The 21237-nt window shown below is 47.4% G+C and overlaps 3 protein-coding genes across 4 annotated transcripts; 1 reads left to right on the top strand and 2 right to left on the bottom strand.

Moving 5' to 3' along the window:
• Positions 1-376: 376 nt before the first annotated feature.
• On the bottom strand, positions 377-12604 carry LOC135817978 (cyclin-dependent kinase-like 4). 2 transcript variants are annotated; one of them, XM_065331277.1, is made up of 10 exons: positions 11304-12602; positions 10297-10418; positions 9558-9630; positions 8663-8753; positions 7269-7555; positions 5542-5604; positions 4540-4638; positions 3982-4026; positions 1735-1867; positions 377-1488 (listed from the first exon to the last, which is right to left on the bottom strand). In XM_065331277.1, the coding sequence occupies exons 1-10, from the start codon at positions 11679-11681 to the stop codon at positions 1406-1408; spliced, it is 1374 nt and encodes a 457-aa protein (XP_065187349.1). In that variant the 5' UTR covers positions 11682-12602; the 3' UTR covers positions 377-1405. The 2 variants fall into 2 exon arrangements, with proteins under 2 accessions (XP_065187349.1, XP_065187350.1); XM_065331278.1 differs by lacking the exons at positions 377-1488; positions 1735-1867 and adding an exon at positions 2071-2530 and having other exon boundaries at positions 11304-12604.
• Positions 12605-13154: 550 nt separating this feature from the next.
• Positions 13155-16450, top strand: LOC135817984 (solute carrier family 52, riboflavin transporter, member 3-like). Its single transcript, XM_065331287.1, has 3 exons — positions 13155-13636; positions 14140-15123; positions 15922-16450. The coding sequence occupies exons 1-3, from the start codon at positions 13475-13477 to the stop codon at positions 16114-16116; spliced, it is 1341 nt and encodes a 446-aa protein (XP_065187359.1). The 5' UTR covers positions 13155-13474; the 3' UTR covers positions 16117-16450.
• Positions 16451-17654: 1204 nt separating this feature from the next.
• On the bottom strand, positions 17655-19743 carry LOC135817985 (small ribosomal subunit protein uS11). The gene is made up of 6 exons (XM_065331288.1): positions 19629-19743; positions 19457-19531; positions 19295-19383; positions 19043-19204; positions 18133-18209; positions 17655-17769 (listed from the first exon to the last, which is right to left on the bottom strand). Exons 2-6 carry the CDS (start codon positions 19523-19525, stop codon positions 17702-17704), a joined length of 465 nt encoding a protein of 154 aa, XP_065187360.1. The 5' UTR covers positions 19526-19531; positions 19629-19743; the 3' UTR covers positions 17655-17701.
• Between the last annotated feature and the right edge of the window lie 1494 nt (positions 19744-21237).

Genomic DNA, 21237 nt, shown 5'->3' with positions numbered 1-21237 from the left:
GTTAATTCTTCGTAACCGGTCTGCAACCGGTTAATCGGACTAATCGTTTGAGCCCTAATAATTATAGTCATAATTATTATTGCATGATTGGTGGGCTCCTCAGCACAGCCAGTGTGCCAGACCACTGACTGGCCAGGTGTTTACTCATGTGTGTCCAACCACAGTGGACACGATCCGAGTGGAACCAAAATTCATAATTTTCACAGCTTTTCGCGGTTGCAATACTGATACCACAAGCCCTGTTATGTAGGGTAACCACCAGTGACTGGGTAGCAAGTATCTGTTACTTGCGCACTGCCACTGGTGAAATCAAGTGACCCAACACACTGCCCGGCACTGGTGAAATCAAGTGACCCAACACCAGCAAGGGCATCTGTCAAAATAATCGAGCAATTGTACTTCTCAGTGTTTTGGTGTTGCAAAAAGAGATACGGCCGAGACGTGTGAAATGCACTAAACCAGCGGTACATAATACTATTATACGAAATCAAATTGACAATAAATGTTACAGCGTCACCGGGCTTTTTTACAAGTGCATTGGTTGTCGATTCACTGCTGCAGAAAAAACACACCTTCACATGACCATTATCGTGTGCATTGAAGCAAATGCAACTTCAGACTACAACTGTTGCCAAGGAAACATTAGCCGGAGCAATTAGAATGCGCAAACTGGTGCAGAGATACGAGCCCATTTCCCACCTCCATAACTGTATGACATTACCATGATATACAATTGTTTATACAAGCAGAGCCATGACTTGCACAATGCGTGAGCGACAGGAAAAAGTCGGTGGATTTGGTGATAGGGCAGTCAGTCAACTCAGATAGCGTTACGTGGTCTCAAGGAATGCAGAAAACTTTGCGAGAAGAAATCCAGAAACAGCGAGCGTCCGGCCCGGAATCACTGTACATATACTTGAAAGCACCGCACATTGCATACAGTGATCATCCCTGCAAGTGCTGTACGCTTCATTCTGGTGAAGGGTATACGCCGGCGGGGCATTTGGTGTGGACTCAAACTAACCTTGCGCGTACATGTCTCTATGCACCAGCAGCAGCGGAGGAGGAGATAGACTACAGCACACTGGGCACTGGCCCTTGAACACACTACACTCTGTAGTAGCCCGGGAGCAGGGGTGGGGGGGGGGGGTAATAGCCCGGGGCAGGGGTCGGGGGGGGGGGGGTAGTAGCCCGGGGGCAGGGGCATACGTTACCATGCGTCATCCTCGGTGAACAAGTGTGAAAACACTACCCAGGGCTGACATCCAGAAAGCCTCCCGGGAACGTACCGTGCGAACTAAACAGGAGGTGCTTTTGGGAACACAATTAATCCAGCTGCGCCGGTCGTCTGGTGCACCGCCAAGCCAGCATGTTATTCTTGGCCACGCGTGTTGTATTTACCGTGCTACTTGAAGAATTGCGAAGCACCACCCTCAATAGTCGGCAACTTGGTCGGTGCCCGTTGTGGAGGTGGAGGTGGCTTATCCTCTGGAAGAAGATAGAGAGACACATAGCGCGCATATCCAATGTCGGTATGCTTGCCTTGATTGGTTCACAGACAAACAACTTGAAACAAGCTAGTGAATTTTCTCAAGAAAGACAAGAGTGCAATATCAATGAGATGCGGATACGGAATGGTGACCACTGGCAAGACAGGACTTCTTTCCGTGGTCCTGGGGCACGCTCCCGGCTCAGTATGCCCTGGGTGCGCGTCCGCGGGAGCATGCAACTCACTTTTCCTGGTGTGAGCCGCGGCCAGTTCCGTCAAACTGTCACTGGTGAGCTGTGGCAGGGTGACACCACCGCCACCGCCGCCCATGCCGCCGCCCGTCAGTCCCACAGTGCTACGCGTGCTCTCATCATTCTTCTGCAGCACAACAACAACAGGACAACCAAACTCGCTTTGCATCAGCACAGCCCCCGGGATATCAAGCACAGCCCCCGGGGTATCAAGCACAGCCCCCGGGGTATCAAGCACAGCCCCCGGGGTATCAAGCACAGCCCCCGGGGTATCAAGCACAGCCCCCCGGGGTATCAAGCACAGCCCCCGGGGTATCAAGCACAGCCCCCGGGGTATCAAAGCGCAGTGGGTCCATTGTCAGTAGGCATATGCCTGTTTTGATTTCCACTATAAATAAAGTATACAACAACAACGTGCTACAGTGTTGGCCAGAGAAATCCGACCTCGTGAATGTTAGTAGCGTCGGTGGGCCCTAGGTGGCCCTAACACCACACACAACACTTGTAGCAGGTGTACTTACATGTATGCTAAGACAGCTCGGCCTATTTAGCTCGTAGCTGTACTGATGAGGCCTTTTCCGGCCAAAACAGCCTGTCTACAGCATTGGGTGTATGCTAAGACATATATATTATGATTCGGCCTTATTTCCTCTGTGCTGCGCTGACGAGTCCACAAAGGACGAAACAGTTCTGTCTGCAGATTGAGTATACTGTACTGTACTCACTATTTGAGAATTCGTATTTCTCGTTTCTTTGTCATAGTGATTATACAGGATCGCCCATCATTCTTCATTCTATACTTCTGTCATAATACTTCTTCCTGTCGTAAAACTACGAGACTGTCCGATGAGAGTGCCTTAGCCAAAAGTAGCTAACAACCTTGGCGCACTTGAGCGTGGCGCTACTTTATTCATGATTTGGTTTACTTAGGCCAGAACTGTGCATACACACACAGTGCATGGGTTGACCCGAACAGAACAGAACAGACTGGTGTGTGCCTATACAAACACGTCGCAAGGCAGACACCTCCAGAGCTGTATAGACCATAGTTGTTGGCAAAAGCAGCCCCATGCTAATGTTAACCGCCAGTACCTTGACAGCACGTAGCAATAACTTTTTCTCTTTTTTTTGATTTCCACCTTCCAACCCGGCAAATTTTTAGATTTTGATAAAAACGATTCAAAGCCTCTCAATTATTTTGTAATACTTCTAAATTGCAATTTCAAATTTGGAGTTCACGGAGAATTTTAAAGTATTGGGAAATTAGAGGCCACATTCCACGTACTGCTCTTTTCTCTCCGAAACTCAACACTTGCAAGCCAGATATGAAAAAAAGAAAAAATCATCAGTCACACCACCGGGACTCGAACCAAAAGAGCAGCAGTACGTGGCATGTGACCTCTAACTTCCCAATACTTCTAAATATAAGAATATTAATAATAATAGAGACTTACTCGGAGGGAAACATATCAGCACACGAAGAGACGAAGCTAGTTGTAAATCTGATAAGGTCTTTCGTATCATTACTCTTCAAAATCAGTACATGGTGATAATGTGACGAACACAACGATGTCAATTTATACAGCATATTGGCGGAAAAATTGTGATGAAACGAACACAGGCTGAATGATAGTGTGAGTGGCGCCAAAGAGTACACGCACTATAACAGGGAGGTGTACTCTTTGGCGCAACTCACACTATCATTCAGCCTGTGTTCGTTTCATCACAATTTTACCGCCAATATGCTGTATAAATTGACATCGTTGTGCTTCGTCACATTATCACCATGTACTGATTTTGAAGAGTAATGATACGAAAGACCTTATCAGATTTACAACTAGCTTCGTCTCTTCGTGTGCTAATAATAATATAATAATTATACTTTCACACAAAACAAGCTCGGTGCAGCACTAATCACGGGAGGGGAACCCGACCCTCCACCCTCGCCAACTCACGAAGCAATAACCATTGTGACAGAGCCTATAATCAAAGTTCTGAAATGAAAACTAAAGACTCAGGGCAAGACCAATCACGATCTGAATGTGATACTGCTGTGCAGGAGAGAGTGGCAACAACAATTGTGTGGGTGTTATGGTTGAGCTGCCCTACACCATTAGTTAATCATCAGCATGCAGTCGCTTTTTCCTCACGCAGATGACAGGTGATGGTATAAAAGTGGATATGACCCGAGCGTGTTAAAAAAAAGAAGAAGAAGAAGATCGGCATCATAGCTATTCTTACAGTGTCCACAATGATCCCTGCTTCCCGCTCTCTCTGGATATCTTCCTGTACACATGCACACATACACACACACATATACACACACACACATAGACACACACACACGCACACACAAACACACACACACACACACACATAAACACACGCGCGCTCGTGCACGCACGCATGCGCACCCCCCCCCCACACACACATGTGCGTACACGCACGCATGCGCACACACACACACACACATACACACACACACACACACACACACATACACACACGATTATTGACTACTCAATTTTGAAAAGAAGTTACATACTGAAGCAAGCACCCAGCAGGTATCAAGCAGACGAAATAAACATGGCTCATACATTCGAAACAACAAACCCAAATGACATGAATCCTAATTGAATGAGTCCTTGAGTTTCTCAGCCAACAATGGTAAAACTTGCAGACTGTTGTGCTGGTTTTCAACCCCTACGGCAAGGATTAACAACCCCTGCTTGTGACCAAAACTTGGCATCATGTGACATTTAGTCAGTGACAAGGGCTATATACGCCTATAACTCTCACCTGAAGTTCCTGTTCATAGTAGCCAAAGTCGTGGAAGAACCCGCTGTCCAAAAGCTCGCTGCATGAATGACGCTCTTCCGGATTCAAACGCAGGCAATCCTGCAGTGCGTATGGACAGAGAAAGAGCAAAAGCGCATTGTGGAGCAAAGCAGTTGTTAGCGGAAAAAAACTTAACAATCTGCACCCGAGCACCGACTTGAGTTCTCCAGGACACCACTGCGCTTGTCCCCATAACACATAGGAATGCGCAAACTAGAGCCGGCTTTCCTATTGGACTCAAAGCGACTAATGTCAAATCCCCGCGCAGGCTCGATACTTCAAATACGTTGCTGATATTGATAACTAGGTCTCACTCATGATCCTCTCCTCATACATGTATACATGGCAGTTTCCCTTGCTGTCCAGCTGAATTTGCTTGGAGCAGACTAACAGCAAACGAAAGTCAGCCGCACTATGCAATACAGTGTCACGGTATGTGGCAAAAACAAAACAATCTGCACTCGAGCCCCGACTTGAGTTCTCCAGTATACCGCTGCGAGTGTCCCCATAACACACAGGAAAGCGCAAACTAGAGCCGACTTTCATATTTACTATCGTAATAAGAGAAGTTTCACTGTGGTTGTTTTGAAGCATATGTATAGTCTTTAGCGTGAGGAGATCTAGCATGCACGAGAGCACCGTGACACAAAGAATACTAGACGACAGTAGACATAGTGGAGCAATGTCATTCCGCATGTCACACTATCCACCTGGCTGCATGGCGTGGCAATGGTGGCTGTGCGTGGATGGACTTGTACGAGGAGTATCAATATCTTAAAATTAAACGCAAGGATGCCTGCCTCAAGTTGCATGTCGTAGCCACCATGTACTCACAGTCGTGTGCGGTTATCATTCCTTACTGAGTATGGTCCTCTTGACAAGTGTACTGCATATCGTAGCCACCATGCACTCACAGTCGTGTGCAGTTATGAGGCTTAGCTAGTCACCGCTGCTGTGACTTACCTCTAAGAAGCGGATCAGCTCAGGGGGACTTCCCTTGTATATCTGTGCCAGCGTGCCAACAGACTGTGAACAACAAGGGAAAATGAAAAACACCGGGAGAAAATGTGAACTTGCTGAGGGTGTTGAAAGGGGAAAAAGTCTGAAGAAAAAACTGACTGTCAGCACCGGGACGCGAACAAAAATGTTCCTTGCGTGTAACTGTTTCGCTCCCCGGCTGGCTCAATACCAGCTCATTAACTACTTTAGGAATTGCAGAAGAGGCCGTGCGAAAACTAGGATCACTGCGTTGGGGCACATCATCATTTTAAGGGAGTGTTCGTCTGAGCATTTTACAGTCTGAAAAGCCAGATTCTGTATATCTTGGATCGTAATTTTCTCCCTGTTTCGAAATGTCTACATGCAGGCATCACATAATCAAGGTATGATGTAGGGTTGAACCGTTGAAGGGTGCCGGGGTTTTAGACCATTCAATATCCATACCCTAATCCACTCAAGTCAAGGGCATATAAAATGAATATACAGTCTGTATCGGCTATAGCGTACCCTTTTGATTTCCGTGATTTTATCACTATAACCGATGCATCATTATATGCGATACGACCGATTTTTTTTTCTTTTTCCGATCGACACATGAAAGGCAAGGAAATACTTCCAGCATGGCGTTTTGACAAATGAGCATGCTGCATAGTTGACAGTGCCCGCATTTCCATACAAAAAATTATGTTATGTACATGTACATGTATCACTATAAAAATAAGCAACATGAAGAAAGTTTAAAAAAAATAGGGCCTTTGATATTATTGCTACATGTATTTTAAAGTTATCACTAGAGCCGATAATAATATAGCATGTTATGAATGTTTTGATTCTTTGTTGCCATCATAATATCCGATATATCATTACATCCGATAATATTGGTTATAGTGATACTTGTACTGGGTAAAACACGTTTTGCTTTTGATATTTCGTACCAATATCACTGTAGCCGATATATTCTTATATCCGGTCACTCTATAGCCGATACAGACTGTACTGTACATTGAGTCGGACCACGATGCGACACAGGCCTGACGACAATCAAATGATTCATTATTACCAGAGACAATCATGTGAACAGCATGCTACAGGGCCAGGTCATAGTACTGTAAATATACAAAATTTCGGCGCTGCAAAATTTCGGCACTTCACGATTTTTGACATTTTGGCGGCGATTTATTTTCGGCGTGGGGTAGACGGCATGGTATAGTGCGACAGATGCTGTGAAAAATTTCATCGGCGTTTTAATTTAGGCGTTTTGGGTCGGTGCCGAATATAGCCGAAATTAAATAGCTGCCGAAAATGTGTATATTTACAGTATTGGCACCTTGGGCAGAATTCCGACGGAGATATCCGGGACTAAATACTAAATAGTCTGACGTGTTGACGCTATACAACATGGGATGCCATACAACATAGCTCGGACCATCAAAACCAAGGGCCCCAGCCTTAACGGTTGTCCTGTGCTCAACGTACTGCAGGGGTGCTAGAGAGGTTAAACTGCACACTATTTTTGACATGACGCGAAATTTCAGCGCGTATTTGGCTCGCGTGTTGGAAAACAACGCGAGTGACCGGCAGGTTTCGTCGAAACTTGGAGTTTTACGCCAAAGTTAACGTGAAACTGCGCGTCACGTCAAAAAATAACGTGCAGCCTTAACCTCTCTATTAATGGCCGGTTGTAACCTTACCCTGCTGCCTTCTTTCTCCTCCTTGGTGGGCATGCGGACCATGACGTTGTTAAAGAGCTTCCTCATCAGTGGCTCCGGGATCTCACCAAGTGTCTTCTGGATCAGAAAGAGCTGATCGACATCCGACTGGCCCGGCCAGATTGGGTCACCGGTCACCAGCTCACCAATCACGCAGCCCAGCGCCCAGATATCCACGGTAGACCCGTAGTGGCAATCCCGCACCAGGAGCTCGGGTGCGCGGTACCAGCGCGTCGCCACGTACTCGGTGTACTCCGCGTTCGGTCCGACTGCACGCACAGGCACATGTACAACGACACACGCAGCACAGCGCAGCACAGCGCAGCACAGCGCAGCAAACACTTGTAAACTGCCCCTTCTGGATGTGTGCACACACTCAGCGCCTGGCAAAACGCAACGAGTCGTTGCTTGTTTGAAGTTGTTTCATATACAGTACCAAAAGAAAGCCCTGATTTGTTGCTAAGCAACACAGATTACAGATAGCCAGATACAGCAAGTCAGATCTACAGATTGCTTTTAGCGACCACAGCAACATGAATACTTGTCAGGATCGTACATCTTCGGTACCAATCCATTCCAGGGGCACACCCAAGTTGTCACGAGGCCATTCGGAACTGTGGTGGCACGCGTATCGGGATCGGTGTCAGGAAACACCACCCGTCTCCCAGGGCAGGTTTCTCTGTAGTACTCAGCGGCGGATGTGGCTTCTATGTAAACACCGACTTGCTGATTGTAAGCCAATGCAATGGCTAAGCCAGTGCAATGCAAGCCAGTGCAACGCAAGCCAGTGCAACGCAAGCCAGTGCAGCGCAAGCCAGTGCAACACCAGCCAGTGCAACGCAAGCCAGTGCAACGAAGGCAAGTGCAACACAAGCCAGTGCAATGCAAGTCAGCGCACCGCAAGCCAGCGCAACGCAAGCCAGTGCACCGCAAGCCAGTGCACCGCAAGCCAGTGCACCGCAAGCCAGTGCACAGCAAGCCAGTGCACCGCAAGCCAGTGCACCGCAAGCCAGTGCACCGCAAGCCAGTGCAACGAAGGCCAGTGCACCGCAAGCCAGTGCACCGCAAGCCAGTGCAACGCAAGCCAGTGCAACGCAAGCCAGTGCACCGCAAGCCAGTGCAACGCAAGCCAGTGCACCGCAAGCCAGTGCACCGCAAGCCAGTGCACCGCAAGCCAGTGCACCGCAAGCCAGTGCACCGCAAGCCAGTGCACCGCAAGCCAGTGCACCGCAAGCCAGTGCACCGCAAGCCAGTGCAACGCAAGCCAGTGCAACGCAAGCCAGTGCAACGCAAGCCAGTGCAACGCAAGCCAGTGCAACGCAAGCCAGTACAACATAAGCAAGTGCAACGCCGCTGTATACGCATACTGCACTCACGGAGCATCCTAGCGAACCCAAAGTCGCAGACCTTGATGATGCCACGCGTGGAGATTAGAATGTTTTCCGGTTTGACATCGCGATGAACAACCTGTGCCAGAAAGTAGCATAAGCATGTACATGTAGAGTTGTCTCCTGATTATAACGAACACCATTGCACAGCAGAACTAGTTCTTTTTAGCCGAAGTCCGTTATACCAGAAATGCACTCAAACTATACAAGTAGCAAGTCGCGACTAGCATGTGCCCCATGACAGTGTGACTGCACTTGGTTTACATGCAGCCCTACAAGATTTGGTTTGGTATACACGAAAACTGTTTGCAAGAAAGGGTCGATTTTGTATGGGTTCAAACAGGAACATGGACAATGGTTTGCTATATCACGAAATTCACTACATTTGAATTTGTTATTATAAGTGGAGTCGACTGTACAGGTGTACCCTCATTAGTACGACATCGGGCACAAGACAAACCTCATTAGTAGAGGCAACTATCAAAAATCCCCTGACGCCTGAAACGCGTACATTCACATCCAGATAGTAGATAATATACTCGTTGCTTATACAAGACGAGCAATGAGAAACCCCGGGGCTGTCTACGAACGAGGGTAGACCTGCACACACCAGTGCCGAGAAAGGCGGGCTCGCCACCCCGGTATGGCAACTTCCCCATGTCCAACCCCCAAGACGAAGTGAATACTGTAGCAGTCAGTTTGAAAAAAACACCAGTGCTCAGCAAAAGCACGCTAGCAGGCAGGCCCGTGTATTCGTAAAGAGAATGCAATAACTATGCCGTTGACTCACAGCCTCATTCCAAACTTCACAGTGCAGAAGCAGGGGGCAAAAGGACGGGATGAGAATCGGCAGGCAGCTGCTATACACTAAACCGCGACTTACGCTGCTCTGGTGGCAATAGCCAATTCCGGACAGCAGCTGGTAGGTGATTTTGCGCACCTTCTCCATCTTCAATCTGCATGGCAACACCAGCATCACGCATCACCCGCTCACTTACGCACACCTATTGTATTTTACAGAGTAGAAGCACCACTGGAGTATACTGTAAAACATGTAATTTTAGCAATTTTTAGGTGTGTTAAAATTTCGGTGTCAGGGACCTGCCAGGTTTCAGGTGTAATGTAGAATTAGGTGACCAGCATTCCCTTCACATACAGTGTACACACTGGTGACTTTCAGGTGTAATCTAAATTTAGGTGCCGGTTTTCACTACTGAAATCACCGAAATTAAAGTTACACCGAAAATATCGTGTTTTACAGTATGCCGTACCTCCCATTTTTTGCCACGAAATACAAACATCTGCCCTATCTATCACCGTTGAGTTGATCATCAAAGCATAAGCCACACTCCCTTCTTTTGGGTGATTTTTGACTGTTCAAAGTGCGGAAAATAGTGTAGCTATGCATGCCTCGGGATGCTATATTATGCTATATTCTGCTATGGAAGAGAGCATGTCTTGAATGCCATGTTTGTCATCTAAACAACTTGTTTAGAGGAAATATCTAGAGAATTAAGTAAAGTAAGCTATCACGGTACGTTCCCAAAGGGACCTCACCCCGGCTGCTGACACCCGGTAAACCCGAACCTAACCTAGACGTTTAAAAGATACCAAGTTCTCACCCCTTGCGGTGCTTGTTGATTTCGTCCAATAGCGTGAATTCACAGTACTCAAAGACCAGATGGATGCGCTTGCGTCGGCGAAACACCTCAATCAGGTTCACCAGGTTGTCATGGCGTAGTTTCTGTAGGGCAAGGAAAACCGATCAGCGCGACCGCGAGCACCAATAACGTATTAAATAAGCAACAGCTGTGCCCGGTATGTTGAATACAAATTCAAGAGCTTTAGCCTTTAGGAACATTAATTGGATAGAATCATGGTCTAACCACAATTCGACAGCATGAGGCAATAGCAAGAGGATCAATGTTCTCAAAGCTACTATGATACACAAAGGGGAAGCTTCACGAGGACAAATTGTAAAAAATCGAACGCCGATATCTTGCAGCAATGTTATTGCCTTGGTTGAAGAACACGATGGGCATATCGGCTGTAATAGCATAGTATAGAGGTTGTGAGATCACAAGATCGCTTGGGATTCTTTGGCGGAGTCGCGGCACAGCGCTGCGCTTGCACTATAGCGACTCGAGTGCATACATGTACAAAGCACCCATGAGCAGTTCCGCTGCGGCATACTCAACGCCCATTAGCAATTCCGCTGACGCATGCTGTATACTTTGCGGCCGAAAGCGGTTCCAATCATGTAACCCCGGGAAACCATTCGCGGCACGTCTATAGTAGCATGCCCTGATCGTTTCGCCATATTGTTTATGACGGCTCTTCAGGTGTGCAGTCTGAACGCAGGTGGAGATTTTTGCTTTTTGTTGTAGGTCTGTTTGGGTAAATACTACTAAATAGTAAAATACTATTATTCTGTTGTTGTTCTGTTTTGGTAGTGCATGTGTTTGTGTATGTACAGTCACTACAGTGCCATGGTGTGCAGGGGAACAAACATGTTACGTCACTACAGCATTATGTGTGCAGGGGAACAAACATGTTACGTCACTACAGCATTATGTGTGCAGGGGAACAAACACGTAACGTTGTACACACGACACGCACGTCTTCTTACCTTCAACATCTGCACTTCTCTTATGGCAATCTTGCGAATGTACGGGTCGTCCTCGCTGTCGGTGAAGCGCTTGATGGCGACAAGTTGCTCGGTATCCCGAACGCGGCACTTGAACACTGTACCGTAAGAACCCTCTCCCAGCTTTGCCAGCTTCTCGAAGCGGTCCATGGCCCGCGCCCCTCCAAGAACCCGTCTTCGGTTGGCGGGAGGTCGAACAGGGGGCCGTGCAGGCAACAGGTCAGCTGGGACCTGTGCTTTGGCTTTGGCTTTGGTCCACTCCGACCACTGCAACCAGGTCTGTATTCCACTCTCAGTCTCAACAGGTTCAGGAACGCGTGTCGTCTTCAGTTTGCGTTTCTTGCCATTCGGCCCCGGCATACTGAAAAATCCCTGGTCGACCCGGCTGCCGCGGGTTGTGCGCTAGGGTGACGACCGCCGGCCGCTTTCGTCACAACGGTGTGAACGGGAGCACGCCGTGTCTGGTACATCTTGGCGGCTCGTTGCTGCTGGACACGGTAAATATGCTCTTCGTTCTCACCTCCGTTCAAGACACCACGCGATATAGCGAGGCCGAATCAGCTAGCCAGTGCAGTGGACGTGTAGACTGTAGATCTACGTGTGTATCTACCGAGTCGCCGCTTGATCATCAAGCGGCAAGCCTTCGCAAGACGGTATGTATCTGTGTCTTGTGTCTGTTGTTGGAGCTCTCCGAGCAAAGCGAGGGGGCGCTCCGACAGTTTCTCAGCACGAGCCTAGACCAAGTCCACTGTCTGTGGTCAGAGAGCTGACCTACAGTAGCCGTACCGTTGCTTGAACAAGGGATCGCGGTATGAAAGAGGCAAACCGTGCGCGGACGGTCGTTTCTCCGAGCCTCGCTCGCCGCGCAGCATACACACACATACACGCCCTCCTTCTTCGGGACGCGCCAGGTTTAGAAGGACTACAATACCAGCACGCCTACGAGGCTACGTGCTGTGGGACTCCACGACGTTACGTTAGAAGATTCACTCCTAGCCTAGGCTATAGGTAGAAGACAGAAGTTAGTTACAAAGAATATGTCTATGACTGTATTGTGTCCTACTGTTGTGACGATTAATTTTGATCACAGTAACAGACTCGATCGGGAAGTCTCCAGTGCAGTCCCTGCCAAGGCCAAGGGTTCCTGACTGATCCGTGCTCCAAATAATCCCCACGCCCGGCCACGACAACGCACACTCCTCCGCTGGTCAGGATCTGCCTGTTTTAGATCTACAACTGTAACGAGTTACGTTACTTCATTGCTTTGGTTTGGACTGACTAGAAGAAGATGGATTGCCTCCTGAGACTCGTGTCGTGAGAGGAGAACACGGCCGTCCTGGGACATGACATCATGTGTGTCGACACGTCCGTGTACGTCCCTTAGCCTAGCGCCTAGGCCTTACCTAGCCTCCCTAGACTCCCCAGTCCCCACATACATTATACAATGTCATGTAGATCTACATGGCGCTGTCTGTCTGTACCGCGTACCGGTGAAGCGCTAGCGCTAGCGCTGACGACGAAAAGAAGACTGCGCATCACCATGATCACCATGATCACGGTTACAAGCATAGACAGACAGACTAGACTGCAGAGTACTAGTCTAGAGTACAGCCTAGCGCTCGTGTACCGGGTGTACGCCTCGTGTACCCCACGTCAAAAAAACCCTTGGCAACTAGAATCACTTGTCACTATGACCACCGAACAGTACAAAAAAATAATTTTGTGATGCATGACATCACGCGAAACAGAGGGTATCGCGATGACATCATCCGAGCTGTTCAAATAATCGCCTTGCGCAATGGCCAATGACTTATTAAAAGATTATGTGAGCATTGAGCAAAGGGAAAGGTGAGAAACTGGCGATGGCGATATCAGTGTTCTTGAGACTTGACTTTTAGTTTTAGTCTTATCTTGAGCAGTGTTTGAGCTAGTCCGATGCTCTGACTCGAGGTGAATGTGACCTGAATACACAAAGGCGAACATCATATGCCTGACTATCTTCCGGACACTTCAATAACTGAACTGGAATTGTCTGTACCGATGCCGAATAGTTTCGACTACAGTCATGCAACTGAATGAAATGAGTGTCTTGAAATAGTGCCTTCACGTTCCGGAAAAGACATCTCCACATCAGGTCTGTAGTCCCGGCCATCATGGATGGGGCAAGGACGTCATGGGTCACGTTTTCGTTGGTGATCGTGTTCGGAATGGGCTCGTGGGTGGCGATCAACGGGCTCTGGTCGGAGCTGTTTGTCCTGATACCCTACACCGCTGAGCAGTACAAACTAACAGCCTATCTCACCGTCATCATTCAGGCACGTATACGTAATTTCTGATGATCAATGTCACATGAGAATGCATGTAGTAAAACTTGTCCACCTTTAGATTTGGGGGAAATTACTTGTCCATTTCGCGATCAAGTCCCTTAAGCTTTCGTGTCACTCTATAATAGGTCCAGTACATGAAAGTTTCATTGGAATCCTGACCTCAGCAATAATCTTGGGTAGAAATGAGGGACGAGGCAGAGCACGATTAGTTTTCGGAACGAAAACAGACTGTCGGCGACTTGAATATAACTTCAAAAGACCGAAATAAAGTCGTGACTGAGCGCAAACCTTACATTCCGTGAACGCCTGGAAACCCCATCTGTGTATTTATTAAACCTCATTTTTGATATTCCGCAACATTGTCGATACGACTAGCAGTCACTTTTCAAAGAATGCATTGGAGATGCCGAATCAGTTGGTCTCAAACAGCCGTTTTTCCATTATTGAGTAGTGTTGACATGTGCATATGCGTTTTGTCCTTTGTCTTACAGCTCGCCAACATTGGTCCGATTGCCTACACGATTGCGGAGCGGTGCACGTCGGAAGAGAACCGCCTGCGCTGCCAGAGCTTCGGCGTGGCGGCCGTCGTCTCGGTCGGCACCCTCGCCTGCGTCCTGCTGAGCCAGCTGTGGCACAGGTGCAGCATGGTCGGCGGCACGGAGCACAGCACCGCGCTGCTGGCGCTCTCCTTCTTCCTGGCGCTGGTCGACTGCACGTCGTCGGTCGTCTTCCTGCCCGTGCTGGCCCACCTGCCAGCCGTCTACATGAGCGCGCTGTACATCGGCGAGGGCTTCAGCGGCCTCGTGCCGTCGGCCCTGGCGCTCATACAGCACACGAGCGACGCCGACTCGTGCGCCAAGCAGCACTGGAACGCCTCGTTCCCGGGCTGCAGCAACAGCACGGGCGTCTCCGTCGAGGGCGTCCGCTTCCAGCCCAGCTCCTACTTCGGCGCCCTGGCGGCGACGACGATAGCGTGCGGCGTGGCGTTCACTCTGCTTCGCTATCGCATGGGTGTGTATCAACGGTTACCGGACGGCAACAGTGACGGTGAACAGGTATCATCCAGCAGCACACAATCTAACACGGATGGCACGCAGTTCTTTGAGCTGAGCTGTAGCTATGCCAGGCACCTGGGCTTTGACCAGGAGGTTCTCGCCCGTGGTGGCTCGCCGAAGACGCTCGTGCTTATGTTACTTGCCATCGCGTGGACGTGTGCGTTGTCCAACGGTGTCGTCCCGGCCATCTCCTCGTATGCGTACTTGCCATACGGCCGACAAGCGTTCCTGCTGACCACCGTTGCTGGCATTCTGACAGCTCCGCTCGCTTCCTTCCTCTACTTCTGGCTGCCGTCCGAGTCGAAAGCTCTTCTCGGCGGTCTGGTGTCTGTGCTGACTGGCATCGCCGGGTACATTCTCTTCCTTGCCATCGACTGTGACCGTCCGCTGACGTGCCAATCTGGGGGCACGGCCTTGCTCGTAAGTTTCTAGGGCTGGACGTGATCCCCATAACCAGATGAGCTTACAGATCCGAAAAGGGGGCTTGTGTAGCTTTGCGCAGAGTCGAATCTGCGTCATGTCCATTTCTGGCAATGAATCGACAGTACTAATCAGGGAGTAGTAAATACTACTCCCTGGTACTAATACTTCAAATTAGGATACGTTTGGTGCTTACGGTGTGTTCTCAGTGCCTGTCCGAATTCCTTGAATACATGTTATAGGCTCTGCTTTGATTGCTGCCCTTGTAGGATACATCTATCTGCGATAGAAAGTGTGGGTCGCGGGGGGAACCTCCCTAATATGGTCGGTGTGTCCGGGCACTCCGGGGGTCATTTGCACGGTACCTGCTTGCTTACTACAGTTTGTTTCAAAAGTCCAGACCTCTGGTTTCCAAAACCGTTAGGTCAGCATCTATACCGCATAAAATCTGTGATCACTTTATGCATAAATTTTCCAAAATTGGGCGTTTGTTATCCAATCGCTTAGAAATTTATATGAGAAAAATTGCGGAAGCTGCCTGATCAATATTCCGAAGAAATTTCTCAAAAAAGCTCAAGCTAAATTTGAATTAATCGAAAAAGTCTAGAGGTCTATACTTTTGAAACGCACTATAGTCTAGTACAGTAAAACCGACAGTTCTACACAGACACTGTGGGACCTGGTTCTAAAGACCACCTGGCTTTAGCGACCGCTTTTGCTTGCACCGTGGGGTGGTCGCTTAAACCAGGCTTTACTGTACTAGCAATGCTATGTATTTCCTTCTGCTTTTTGCTACAGGTCATTCTTGTTGTCATCTTCAGTGCTTGTGTTAGCTACACGAAAGTTCTTATCTCCACGGTGGCTCGTAAGATGGCCCACTCGAGAGGTCTTCTCTGGGTCGGCATTCTGACGCAGGTTGGCTCGTTTACCGGTGCCATCATCACGTTTGCGCTCACGGAGAAGGACGTGTTTGCGGAAGGCAGCTGCACATGATTTGTATCCAGGTGTAACGATCCTCTCGTCATGTTGTGTGCAGTGTTCATAGTTTCGTAGCTGGACATGCCCTTATTATAACTGAATCGTTGGTTAGATGCTGCCTTACAAAGCATTCTCATTTGTTTCAGTTGATTAAGTTTTATTTCCTCCATTCCGCCATATGAGAAACCCTCGAGACTCTTTTTTTTTTTTAATCTATTTTAGTTCCTGTGCTTATGTTGCAATCCTGGGCCAATTCCCACTGCTCGTCGAGTAATGTTGCCCCTTTGCGGTACCTTGTCTGCTGTTGATATATTCTGTAATCATTGCCTTACTAGTAGTACATGCATGAGTACAGTTGTGTTTGGTCTGCCGAGGGCCAATGCTTGACACGAAATCAGTCTTTTCCATTCACTAGGTCATACATGTAGTAATCAGTGCAGCAGATAACTTCATAAGACCCACATGGGTTGATTGCACTCGTTTCGACGACCGCAGAAACTACTTTTTCTGCACTGCAGATTTAGCCCAACCAAACTCTGAAATCAACGTCTTGGGCATGGGAAATTTGGAAAGATCCGAATTCTCTTTTCGGCCCACAATTTCAAATTTTGTGTCTCAATTTGAGGTAGAGTGAGAAATTCAGAATGCAATTCTGCATGCATTGCAGCAGATTTCACCACAAGAGACCGACGATTTGACTCTCATATCACCTTTCAATTACCGTACTTCCGCACATATAAGCGCATGTGCTTATGTCCGGATATAAGCGCACCCCTTAATTATAAGCGCATGTGCTTATATGTGAACACTATTGGTGAAAAGGCGGGAGCGAAATATACCACTAAAAAGTAAGTAGTGTGATGACACCATTGTTTAGGACACAGACAAACCTGTATTGCGCATATAAGCGCATGGGCTTCTACCCGAACATGTTTACACAGCCAAAGATCTTTTTTGCAGCAAATTTTCGCTTATAAGCGCATGCGCTTATATGTGGGGAAGTACGGTATTTGGAGGCTTCGTGAAACTTCTGAGTCAAGTAACTTGTTTTAATGTTCTTGGAAAATGAGATTCTGAACCAAACTCATTCATTGGCGCCATAATGGCATGAGACTACAACAGAACATGTAATGTATACATGTAGTCTAGTAGTAGGGCAGATGTCTGCGTCGAGCGTCTATACCAGTCTAGAGCTAGCAATATACCCACAAGCAGCAGACATGCATAAAACACATTTCAACACGCCCAACATAACATAATTCTTATACAGCAGTCACATGCCAAATGTGCACACTGAAAGAAAGAGAGCTCCGGTTCAACAGTGTCAAACACTGTGGCTGCAAGGTTTCTTCCAGCTTGAATAGGCATCTACTGGAGTCATGTCGACAACTCTACGGATGCAATTATTCTGGAACAGACTGATAAGAGTATAACAATGCCCCATGGTAACCTCAGGAGGAGAATTAGGATTGAACGCATCACTCTACTGCAGATCATCATAATGCATGTCCATGCAATCGCATACACACAGCACTCATTGAGTCATTTAGAAGTTTGTCTTTCCGGAGATGTATTTTGCAAGAAGCACAAAAAACAAAATTTATAGACGGCGACCGCGGCGTCCACCCTTTCTGCGGGTGCTGTCGGAGGGAATGGGGGTGACGTCCTCTGCAACACAGAAAAGTACAGAAATACATCCAGGGCTGAGTAAAACCATGGAACACTCAAATTGAGGCAGCTAGCTCTTCACAGATTGAGGATAACTGGTCACGGTAGCAGGTCTTAATATGATGATCCAATTTCTATGGCAATGTTTTATTCGAGGTCTAAAACCTCCCATTCTGAACATCACCTTACGCATTCCGCACAAACTAAATGTATTAGTAGACAAATGAACACAGTGATTGGACAGCTGTCAGACTAATAATGTTGTCGGTCACTGAGAAGCCGACTGGTACGGATAATGTCATCACTCAGCAAACAGTCCACTAAGATCACCACACCGAGACATGAAACAAACGAAGACCTTACCAATGCGACCGATCTTCATGCCAGCACGTGCAAGGGCACGGAGGGCAGACTGTGCACCGGGTCCTGGGGTCTTAGTCCTGAGGCAGAGAGAAGAGCAACAGGACACAAGACATTTCGTTGAAAGGTATAGACATATACAGTACAACCATCACACTTTGACGGGCACCCCACATACGAAGTTGTACACAAATAATTACATGACGTTACTGCTGGAGCACCCAGTCGCATTGTAGACAGACACGAAGTCAGGCAGTCATTGTCTCAGACAACAAAACTCAGGCAGCACTTAGGAGATGCATTGGACTCGAGCAGTATTTTACGGTAATGTACTACATGTAGCATGGCTGCTACTATGCAGGACCAATCGACACTCTCCACCCTCAACGGGATGACTGCAAAACACAGAAATTGACGTCAAGGCTAAACAGACGTTATGTACACAAACCGTGAACCAAACTGACGTACGGTGAATTCATTACACCCAACTGTGCTTTGCTGAGGAACACGAGTGCTATCTGCTCTCTACTGAATGGAAATACTGCTTCACACTAATCTCTCGAAGCACACGGGCTAGCTCTAGTACATACCACCGACACAGCTGGACCATGCCAACACAGCATTCTGGTGAGAATGCACTATATAAGTCGTTAATTGTTCAAATGGTTATTTACTCTCAGAAGTGCCAGGAGTACATGTTGATGCGAGTATCGGCGTTCTTGGTGAACCATTTTCGATTCTCATGAGTCAATAAAAATTATTAAAATATTGAGAAAATTGAAAAATTAAATACAGAATCAATCCTATTCTCAATCAATGAACGGTAGAATAATAATCACATTTACCGGAATATAACCATTCACAAATCAAGGCATGACTATCACAATCTGGATCAGTGGATGATTTTGCTTACCTGTTTCCACCAGTGGCACGGAGTTTGATGTGAAGGGCAGTGATTCCAACCTCCTTGCAGCGAACAGCCACATCCTGAGCGGCCAACATAGCAGCGTATGGTGAGGCCTCGTCACGGTCAGCCTTCACCTTCATACCACCAGTGACACGGGTGATCGTTTCCCTATATCGACAAATAGAATAGAAAGGATCCCCGATGTCTACCTAACTCAATTTTTCAACATAAATTTCATCAAATCTCCTGAGTGCTTACTTTCCAGAAAGATCAGTGATGTGCACGAAGGTATCGTTGAAGGAGGCGAAGATGTGAGCTACGCCGAAAACATTCTCGCCCTCACCGACCTACATAGCACACGAAACTACTATGTCAGACTCTAGCGGAACGTTGCAAAAACAAACGCCATAAACGTCATACTTGAGGTCCGAGGACAATGTTCTCCTCCTTCTTGGCTTCCTTTCCCTTTCTCTTAGTGGACTTCGACATTTTGACCTACAGGACCGTATGCAAAATTGATTACTGCAACTGTTGAGAATTCCACCAGGCTCCTTCGTCCACTGATAGCTCAAATCGGTTTGGGTTTTCTCACCTTCGTGAAGAAGAAAGGACTCTAGACCAGCGCCCAACCGAAAAGAAAGACCATCGGCATATCCAAAGCTAATACGCATGCGCATTTCCATGGGAACAATTTTTTTGCGAGTCCACGCGACAAAACAAAATCGTGCAGTGCTCAGATCATTTTTCTCTCAAAATTTTGAGTTTTGATTCGAATGTACATGTATCTACAATACTTGATTTATTTGATTGCTTTGCGATATTTCTCCCTTCTCCAGGCCATGTTCTCTGCAATAGGTCTTCCCGTCTGTTTCTAGTTGCACAAGGCGCAATGCTGCGTCCGCAGCTTTTTGATCAGAGATGAGCTGCATGAATGTTCGCATGTTAGGCCCCGTTGCCAGGGTCGATGGATCGCTTTCACCAGTATTGAAGGATGCTATGAAGCTATGGGAATATAAACGCAAGTGAAAACAATTCGGGGCAGGGATTGAAAGAAGAGTGCATTTTTGTTGTGCCCACGATGATAACCGTATGCGCATATTAGCGACTGCTTCCTCCTACTTACGAGTCCCATTACAAAATGCTGGATGCAGGCTGAAATACCCGAATATTTGAGCACCGCACAGCGAGTGCATACTTTTATTGTTCCATGGAACGTAGAGTTGCGCACTCCCGTTTCATGTATAGCAGGGAGCCCTACACATACCATACATCAGGGAGCCCTACACTAATCACTATGTGTAGGGCTCCCTGATATCTGGTGTACAGTCAACCAGTTACCTTGCGAACAACAATTACAAACATGCCGTCATTATCCGCAAGGTTGAAATTGTGCAGCCAAATGGGCATTTACTTGTAGGCCTGAAGATTGTGTTGTTATTCCCGAGTTGTTGCTGTACCAAAGATCGTTATTCACACGGTTCTCTGTACTCCGGTTGTAACATAGCAGTGATCCGAGTGATATATTCAACTTTCAAGTCTGAAAATTGAAATACCGTATTATCCCTAATAAGTTACTGTACACATCTCCAATACTAGCACATCTCCAATAGTGGTACATGTTGAGCATGGATTGAAAATATGAAAGGACACGCCTCTATATAGACACGTAGGGTTTTTGAAATATTAACTTTGGCTGGAACTTTTTGAGAATAGTTTTTGGAATATTGCTCAGGATAGCTCCACAATTACTCTCATATAGTTTCTAAGCGATTGGATAACAGACGCCCAATTTGGAAAAATTTATGCACAAAGTGATCACAGATTTTATGTGGTATAGATGCTGGCATAACGTTTTTTGCCTAGGTACGCGTCTATAGTTTTGAAATGGACTGTAGTACATGCCAGAATGATGTAATGGTCATTATCGGGGGGGGTACACGTACGTGGATCCACCTAACTACTTTGTTTTCCTTGCCCATTCATCACCTCTGTGCCTTTCTACACTGCTTGGTACCCTGGCTGGAGTGTTATGGCTTGAAAGTGCTACGTCACAGCATAGCAATGGCATAGCAACAATTTGAAAAATTCAAAAACTGGATCCAGTTTTTGTATGGATCCAAGCACATTTCAAGCGGTCTTACTCACAGCAAGGCGGTGTAGCCAGTGAAACTAACTGATTTGGCTAGTGGGGGCGGGGTGAC

The sequence above is a fragment of the Sycon ciliatum genome, chromosome 5 (genome assembly GCF_964019385.1).
Source record: "Sycon ciliatum chromosome 5, ocSycCili1.1, whole genome shotgun sequence".
In the NCBI taxonomy this organism is placed as follows: Eukaryota; Metazoa; Porifera; class Calcarea; order Leucosolenida; family Sycettidae; genus Sycon; species Sycon ciliatum.
The sequence above is the reverse complement of the archived record's forward strand: the minus strand, read 5'-3'. Positions and strand labels throughout refer to the sequence as shown.

Excerpts from the sequence above, each read along its gene's own strand:
- LOC135817985 (XM_065331288.1), bottom strand. The coding sequence starts at position 19,525 with ATGTCGAAGTCCACTAAGAGAAAGGGAAAGGAAGCCAAGAAGGAGGAG. Across the intron at positions 19,205-19,294 it reads ATCACTGATCTTTCTGGAAA|GGAAACGATCACCCGTGTCA; the intron begins GTAAGCACTCAG and ends TTGTCGATATAG. Across the intron at positions 18,210-19,042 it reads CGTGCCACTGGTGGAAACAG|GACTAAGACCCCAGGACCCG; the intron begins GTAAGCAAAATC and ends TCTCTGCCTCAG.
- LOC135817978 (XM_065331277.1), bottom strand. The coding sequence starts at position 11,681 with ATGCCGGGGCCGAATGGCAAGAAACGCAAACTGAAGACGACACGCGTT. Across the intron at positions 4,639-5,541 it reads AGCTGATCCGCTTCTTAGAG|GATTGCCTGCGTTTGAATCC; the intron begins GTAAGTCACAGC and ends TACGCACTGCAG. Across the intron at positions 4,027-4,539 it reads ACTATGAACAGGAACTTCAG|GAAGATATCCAGAGAGAGCG; the intron begins GTGAGAGTTATA and ends GCATGTGTACAG.
- LOC135817984 (XM_065331287.1), top strand. The coding sequence starts at position 13,475 with ATGGATGGGGCAAGGACGTCATGGGTCACGTTTTCGTTGGTGATCGTG. Across the intron at positions 13,637-14,139 it reads ATCTCACCGTCATCATTCAG|CTCGCCAACATTGGTCCGAT; the intron begins GCACGTATACGT and ends TTTGTCTTACAG. Across the intron at positions 15,124-15,921 it reads CTGGGGGCACGGCCTTGCTC|GTCATTCTTGTTGTCATCTT; the intron begins GTAAGTTTCTAG and ends TTTTTGCTACAG.